At 38.2% G+C, this 8,579-nt stretch overlaps 1 protein-coding gene across 1 annotated transcript; it reads left to right on the top strand.

Moving 5' to 3' along the window:
• The first annotated feature begins 2,992 nt into the window (after positions 1-2,992).
• Positions 2,993-6,197, top strand: LOC122988391 (zinc finger protein OZF-like). The gene is made up of 2 exons (XM_044360655.1): positions 2,993-3,253; positions 4,957-6,197. Exons 1-2 carry the CDS (start codon positions 3,091-3,093, stop codon positions 5,904-5,906), a joined length of 1,113 nt encoding a protein of 370 aa, XP_044216590.1. The 5' UTR covers positions 2,993-3,090; the 3' UTR covers positions 5,907-6,197.
• The last annotated feature ends 2,382 nt before the right edge of the window (positions 6,198-8,579 follow it).

Below are 8,579 nucleotides of genomic sequence, written 5' to 3'. Positions count from 1 at the left end.
AACTTATACTATAACATCAGTGTGCTATTGTAAAAACAGAGCAATGTGGCACACTTTATTAAACTGAGTAATTCTTATATTCAGAATTTTATTTAGTATGAAACATTAAAAGTATTTACCCCAAAATCTACAGGACATCAATTTTTATATCTAATTATTTCTCCCTAAACTTACAATTACTAGCTTAAAGGCAATGATGATGCAACACTAGTATTATCTTCAGAGTTATTTCTACCTACTTTTGCAAGTGTACTGGTACAGTGTAAAAACACAGCACAGAGTGTCAGGATGTATATCTCTGTATATAAACAACAGAAGTATTCACAGGAGCGTTGCCTGTGAACATATTCTGTCACAATGGAGAGGAGCAGGTGGACCCAAATGCAGGAACTGAATAACTTATTAGAGGTTAGGACTTAAATGCAGACAAGACTAATGAGGTGTGGAGGGAGCAGCTGAGGGGGAAAAAGAGAAAACAAAGGCAATAGCTGCTCTGGGCTGAGCTCAAATGAAAAACAGAACTTCATCCATGAGTTAAAGTCCGCAATGTAATCATGAACAGTCCTCTCCATATATAAACCCTCATTCATCAAACTTAAACAAGTCACACTGAGCAAATGCAGCAAATAAACTTCATTACATTGCCAACCTTGAGACTTTTACCTTAAAGACTTGAAACATACATTACTGTTGACATAAACATGAACCAACAAGTCTGTCAAGTGGAGTGGCCTAAATATTAAGGCTGCATGTAACAACATGAATTGGATTGAAAGACAACTGTTGCTCCGAGTAACGTAACACGTGTTTCAGTTCACATTTGCACTTAGTTTCTATGAGGGTCCATGTGTGGCGAGCGAAAGTATCTCAAGTGGTCTACAATATAATCTGCAGCCTCGCTTATATCTTTCTCCGAGTCAGTCCAGTCTTAACAAAGAGAGTCTTGTGGCATCTGGTGGAGAACTGAGCCAGATTGTGACATATCCACTTTAAAAGCTTTATTTTACTTCCTTGTTTTAATTTTACATTTAACAAACAGTTGAGAACACAAAGCAGATGTGAAACTCTACTGCTGTGCCAAAAAAACAAACAAAAAAAACAGTATGTATTTTTATTTTTACTTTGAGAATAGAGGTGTGAGGTCTGTACAGAATGAGCTGGCATGAACCTGTCATGTTGGCATGCAAAGTTTACATGATCTCTGCTCTGCTGTGTGTGTGTGTGTGTGTGTGTGTGTGTGTGTGTGTGTGTGTGTGTGTGTGTGTGTGTGTGTGTGTGTGTGTGTGGGCCCCCCACTGGTATGTTATTGTCTGACCATACTGAAACAGCAGACTTTAATCCTCACGTTTGAACTAACAATACCATGAAAGGTATTTCTGCTATTTTTCAAAGCCCTGACTGGGACACAGAGGACCAAGTAAATAGAAACAAATAGTGAAAATTAAGTAAAATCAAATATGATAGTAAATGATAATAAAATAAAGATAATCATCAAAATTGCATAAGACTTAAGCTAATTGATGACAGTAAACGTTGAGAATGTTTGGGCCAGCTGTGAGTGACAGCATTGATGAGAGTATCCACTGGGGACTTGAGGGGGAAAATGAAGAAAAAAGGGAAGATTGAAATTTGGCAAAAAAAAAAAAACATGTATCCCATTTACTGAAAGTACCACTTAGTCTGTTTATCAGATTTAACAGAATAGATGATGTAAAAACAAGGTCGAGTATCAACACTTTCTGGCTGCAGCTCTAAGTGAAGCAAACATGACATCATTCATAATGTTAAAGTGTCAAATGAAAGTGTAGCAGTCATATCGTAGAGGCAGTTGACTGTCTTATGTCAGCTCTAAATTATCAAATTTATTGAGTTTTACCCTTAGACTCTCCATTTTTTTCTAGATATCTGCTGTCATCTCCTGGTCAGCTGCAGCAAATGCAAACTGCAAATCAAGGCACCGAATACATAAAAAAAAGTCTGTCTTGAGGCATTTATTTGTTTCTGACTCTGGGAAATTGGGAAAATCAGTAAAATTCCCCAAAACTAATCACACACATTTAGGCTATTCTATGTGATCTCTTTTTGATAACTAATGTAATAACTAATGTAATATTTTTTCACTTCCATTCACTGAGCCTCCCCTGAAACTGTTTGGAGCCTCCCTGGGGAGAACAAAAGCAGGTTAGCAATGGGTTTAAACAAGGTCTGTCTGCCAAAGTGAAAACCTAATTCTAAAGAGGAACAACTTTGAAAACTTCTGGCATAGGGCTATAAATGCTGTGAATATGTGTCATTGGTTCATGCTAAACAAACATGAAATAAATAAATGTTTCAGTGTTTTGTTTCATGACCAGTAGATGGCAGAAAAGCTGCATCATGCAGAAGGACTCGGTCCATTGTGCGCCTCAGTTTGTGTTTACAGCCTGTGTTGCCATGTCCGTTCATTATACGGAACTAAGCTTTTTCATCAAGTCATCCCGCAGGCCGCGGTTTTCTTGTATGTTTAACAGATTGTGTTCACCACATTCTTGTGAAGTTGTCATTGCTTTATTTGGGCCTCTGTCTGACTACTAAATAGCGCACGAAGACGCACATATGAAACTATCAAACTTCCTGACAGTTTCACCCACATGCTGCGTTTCTATCTTTAGTAAAAAGAAAAATTACCCTGCGCACATGTCTGTCAGTGGATTTTACATTAAATGGCATTTTCTTCCGCATGCCCGATCATATTTGCATATTTAACCCATACAGTCTTACTTCGGAAATGAAATAAAAATAAGGGAAAATAAAAGTACAGTGGAGCACAGTCCTACCAGCAGTCATAAATGTGAATCACCTGGCTCATTCAGAAGGATATCGATGGTAACAGGCCTAAAAATAAAGCTTGATAAATGTTTTCATTACTGGCAAATAATCTCATATAATTTTACAGAGAGAGCGGGTGAGAGTCTTTTTGGATCTCTTTGGGGTCTGATTTTGACGACTGCTCGCTCTTCTCGCGACATCTGGCAACCCAGCGAGCAGCCGGCCTGCAGTCAGCCCGTCAGGATCAGGATCCGGACTGGAGATCTGCTTTCAACCGCGGAAATGTTCAAGACAGAGCAACTTAAAGCGCTGGTCAATGAGCGACTGAAAGCCGCTGCTGAGGAAATATTCAGCCTCTTTGAAAAAACTATTAAAGACTATGAGGAGGAAGTTTTCCGCTCCAAGCGGGAGATGGAGCAACACCGACAGCTGGCTGGGAGGACAGGTAACGACGCAGCACACTCAGGTTAACTTTAACCACTAAACAGCGCTGAAGCTGAGGAGACACACTCCTACTTTCACCAGTGTGTGAGGATGTCTGCAGCCTTCAGTCCTCTGGTCCACTCCCTCAACTCTCAGCCCGTTACACGGGAGAGAAGTAGCGCCATTTTGCATCCCTGAACGTATCAGGAAGGGGATGCAAAATGGCTGTCGCAAAATTGAGCCACAGAACAGTTTTCATGTTACATATTAGAAACTACTGAATATACTGCAAACACTATGATTTTATATGTATATGAGTACAGTGTGTTGTACGAATAAGAACAACTATGTCTACATATTTAGTTCACATGATACCAGGAGGTTCAAAGCTTTTCCATATTTTCTTTTCCTCTCTGCTACTCCTCATGTGGATCAGTCAGGTAAGAGAGGACAAAGGGATGAATGGAGTAAAAGAGGACAGGGAAGCAAAAGTCATGTGGAACAACTATCTTATAAAAGATATCTTTTTCATTATAAATTGATCCTTTCTTTCTACAGATTCCTTAATTTCATTCACTGGAAATGAATGAAATTCCTGGAATTTTTCTGAGTAATATGCAGGTTAATTTTATAGACATTTTATGGACAGGGTGGTGCAATTTAGTACAAATCATAAGGAAAAAAAGTGTTAAGTTGGTTTTGTTGGTAAGTGGTCACTCAGTTTTTAAGAAAGAATCTGATATGTTAATATGTAGTTTGACACAAAGCTACTTTCATAGTGAATGAGCTGGTATGAAAGCATTTGTCTACTTTATTGAGAATTAACAGCTATTTATGAACCCATATATAATGAATGGCTACTTACCAACTAAACCAACTTCACACTTTTTTCTGTTTCTTCACCACCCTTTATATAAAATGTCCTAAAAATACCACCAAATACAAATTACTCTTTATTATGAATTAATTATTATGATGGACCTGTGAAATAAAGTGTTAGGCTACCAATTAAGACAAATGTACCATATTTTGCTGGTGTTACTACTAATAATAAACAGTGGGTAACACAGTGAGTAAACGTTATGTCACACAAATAAGCTTGTGGCATGCTTTCTCAGATTTTGTGAATGATTTTTGTTTTACGGCATGATCACAGGGGAGTTAAACTCTCACCATGTCAAGCTGCTTTCCTCACCTTCACTGTTGGGGCAGCAAAAGAAGAAAGCGATGGAGGAAAAGATGAGGGAATTTTGGAGCTGTGGGTTGTTAACAGAGACTCTGAACATCTGTATGATCAACTGTGATTGAACCTCAGAGAGACAATTGAACATGAAATGTTGAATCCTTGTGGAAACAAGAGACTTTTTATCACCATTATTTTTTATCTTCTCCACTGTATCAAAAATGTAATGAACCACAACCCCAAGACTGATGTACATATCAAACCATGAAAACCCAGAACAGTTTTTATGCATTTATGTGCACAGCATTACAAAGAAACACTCACAATAGACCCTTTCATATCACAAATAGGCAGCTATCAAAAGATAAATGTTGTGCTGTGCAAAGAAAAACCATCCCAAGTTCGTCTATATTGCATATTATAATACTATTTTAATAATAACATACCTTTGTCAAGTTCCCTGTTAAGTATATACAAGTCCAAATTTGTATTTGATAAAAAATAATGCCTACATTTCTTTTCTCCTGTGTGATACTGTCCAGCCTCCATGCAGCTCTCTGTCAAGGAAGTGGACGCTCCCTCTGAGCAGCAGCACTGTGAGAAAAGGACCAATCCGGGAGATGATGACCAGGAGCCTCAGCAGATCAAAGAAGAACAGGAGGAACTGTGGACCACTCAGGCGTGTGAAAAGCTGGAAGAGGCTGATACCAAAGACTCAATGTTCAATATAATTTATGTGCACAGAAGTGACAAAGACGGAAGACAGTCCTCACATGAAAGCCACCATGATGAACATAAAGAGGGAGACGCTTTGCCCAGCAGCTCATCTGAACATCTCAAAGCAGAACCGGATAAAGAAGCAACCAGTGACTGCCAGATGAGTGAAGATGTTGATAGCGACGATGACTGCAGGGACAGCGGAGGACTTCACTCAGGTGTAAACAGCAAGAAACCGCAGGGAGCTGGCGAGATGGTAGACAGACCGTACACCTGCAGCGTTTGCAGCAAGAATTTCAGGATTAAATCCATTCTGACTCGCCACATGAAGACACACACAGGAGAGAAACCCTACATCTGCAGCGTCTGCGGTAAAAGCTTCATTCAGCGTTCCTATCTGCAAACGCACATGAACTCTCACTCTGGACAGAAACCGTACACTTGTAGTTTCTGTGGCCGAGGATTCACGCAGGCTGGAAACATGAACGCCCACATGCGAATCCACACGGGAGAGAAACCTCACAGCTGTGGCGACTGTGGAAAAAGTTTTAGAGAGAAAGCAGATCTCATCAAGCACACCATCATTCATACTGGTGAGAAACCGTACAGTTGCTCTGTATGCAGTATGAAATTCAGCACTCAGTCTAATCTAACGCGCCACATGAAGACTCATTCAGGGGAGAGGCCATACAGTTGTACTGTTTGTGGGAAAAGATTCATTCGGCGCTCGCATTTAATTATTCACATGAAGACTCACACAGGGGAGAGTCTCTAGACTCTGGTTAAATATTTATGACTGTTCTGTGCTGTTTATTTTATTATTTTACATGCACGTATCAGTTTGTTACAGTTTAGTAATGAAATAAATGTTGTACAAACCATTTTTTAATGTCACTGCTGTACAGTTTTTATACTATAGAGTCAAACACTTTATCAACAAGTTGTAATACTGTATCTTTCTCCAGGTGGCTTATTGATTTGTGTTAAATGTGGCCCTTAGATGAACCAGTCATACAAATACACTCAAGAAATAAAGAAAGGGAGCAATTTTTATCATCATGACTCATTCTACTTGTAGTGGTTCCAGTTTGTTAGTAGTTGCCCTTTTTGAAATTAATGGATGATCACATGGTTTTACTATCATTTATGTAAAGTTTTAAAGGATAAGGCTGGCAATATTTTTTTATATCTCTTATTGTTCACAAAGCAAAACAGTGTCTTCCCCCATTCTTCACGTCTTTTCACAATGATGGAGGTCATTATGAATCCATAGAGATGGTTGATGAAAAAATTAAATTTTGAAAAATTATAATGAAAATGATCAATTCCATTTCCCAAAGTCCAAGATGCAACCTAAAATGTCTTGTTATGTCCCAACCAACAGTCCACAACTCAAAGATATTCAGTATACTATCATAAACTAGATAGACTAAAGAAACCGGCAAATATTCACATTTAAGAACCCGGAACCAGATAATTTTAGCATTTTTTCTTTAAAAAAATGACTCGAAATGATTAATCGATTATCCAAAGAGTTCCCAGTTAATTTTCTGTCAATCGACTAATGAATTAATTGACTAATTGCAGCTTTAATCAGAAGGTGGTACATGTTAAATAACAGGCTTTGAACATAAAGTTCAGACAGGCAGGAAATATAACAGACACTTCTCTAAGGCACAAACTGTCAGATGTAATAAAACATCACAGAGAGCCTACACTTGAGTAGCAAGTTAAATGTGGTTTTATCAGCGTCACTCCTGGCAGTGATGTTCAAGCAATGACATCAAACATACTCCTGGTGTCTGTTTGGAGCTTTGATTTGTTTAGATTTAGTTGGCATTTTTGATCATGTCTTGTTTTGTTTTTATCTTTGTCATATGTGTTGATTTCTAATGTAAAGGTTCAGCAAAAGCTGACACTCAGAACAGTTAAAATAGAAAGTTCAAGTTTACTTAGAACCAAAGGACAAGACAAAAGTCAAGCAGGCAGTGGAGATCAGACAAACTTGTCCAAAATGAATCAGGCCAGAGAGCTGGAGGCCAAAAGGCTGGCAGACAGAGAAAATGGCTGCTAACGTAAAAGGCAAATAGACGATTTGGCGATTTAAACTTTATTTAAAGGAAATGGGCTGATATATATGCTGGTAGGCTGAGTGGGACAGTGGGAGCAGGTGTGCAGGTGATGGGGAACGGCAGGAACGCAGAGCTTAACTGCAGGGCAGGTGAGAGTGGCAGGACCTGAAATAACAGGAAAGTTAGTATATGACGGGAAAAATGTAGGACGAAGAAATGGCATTGTGACATCAGAAACATTTTGTGTGTGTGACGTGTAGCTTTACACACTGTCTAAGAAAGAGACATAAAGTTATCACAGTTTTCCTACAATTTTGTCCAGGTAAACATTCCCTGGATACAGATCAAGTTAATTACACCAGATTTTAATGTAATAACAAATGTTATGACATTTTGACAGCATAGACTGTATATAAATATACATATGCTCTTTATATACAGTCTATGATCTTTAGTGGCAGAACTGGCTTTTTTTCTGTCAACTGTTTCCCTATTTTTGTATTTTAAATGTACAACAAAGCAACAATAGTTTGTTTGTTAGTGTGTGTGTGAAGCTGATCATAAAAAACATCAGTACAAACAGAAATCCATAAACCATTATGTTTATAGTGAATAATTAACTCTTTTAATGGCAGTAGATAGGACAGCCATATACGTTTTAAAAGGAACCAGCTCTCTCCATCATGACCCTCCAAGGGCAAAAGGTCAGCGCACAGAAAGGTGTGAGGGCTGTTCAACTTCAAACCATATGAATCACACATAAACATTTTATTTCCTTAATTACAAACTTTATCCTCTTACCAAAGTATTTCCTGGTTCACATTAAAGACAAAGTGATTTGGGATTTTCAGTCAGAACTCTGGAACTTGAGCATCTACAGCATTTGTCTCAGGACCAATGCAGATACTTTTTTATTTTTATTTTTTTTACATGAGAGAAAGATCACAGACATCCTCACCTACCTGAGGAAATACGGTTAGTAAACACTCTACATTGAACCGAAATAGCACAACACATCCTTTTATGAAGACGCAATAACTTCCTAATGTCCTCATCATGCTGCAGTAGTATTTATTTGTTCGCTGAAGCTGCAGAGAGCCTCAACAGGCTCCAGTGGGTTAATAAATTTGCAGTTTAAATTTTCCAAGTTTATTGTGGCTTTATAAATAGTATGGTTTATTCTATTTTCTGTACACTATGTTAATTTCTGTAAACTTAAGTGAATGTGTTACATAGTTGCTTTCTAGTGAAACCTGAAGAAACATAATATATGTTTTAGTGAGCATCAGGTCTATGACCTGATGTGTGTAATATTTCTCAGGCTGTAGATAAAAATAGGTTGGCCATGAGTAAGCAGTGTTTAATCATGTTTAATG

This window comes from Thunnus albacares, chromosome 1, assembly GCF_914725855.1.
Source record: "Thunnus albacares chromosome 1, fThuAlb1.1, whole genome shotgun sequence".
In the NCBI taxonomy this organism is placed as follows: Eukaryota; Metazoa; Chordata; class Actinopteri; order Scombriformes; family Scombridae; genus Thunnus; species Thunnus albacares.
The sequence above is the reverse complement of the archived record's forward strand: the minus strand, read 5'-3'. Positions and strand labels throughout refer to the sequence as shown.

Coding starts and splice junctions, on each gene's coding strand:
- LOC122988391 (XM_044360655.1), top strand. CDS start 3,091: ATGTTCAAGACAGAGCAACTTAAAGCGCTGGTCAATGAGCGACTGAAA. Junction 3,254..4,956: donor ACAGCTGGCTGGGAGGACAG/GTAACGACGCAG, acceptor GATACTGTCCAG/CCTCCATGCAGCTCTCTGTC.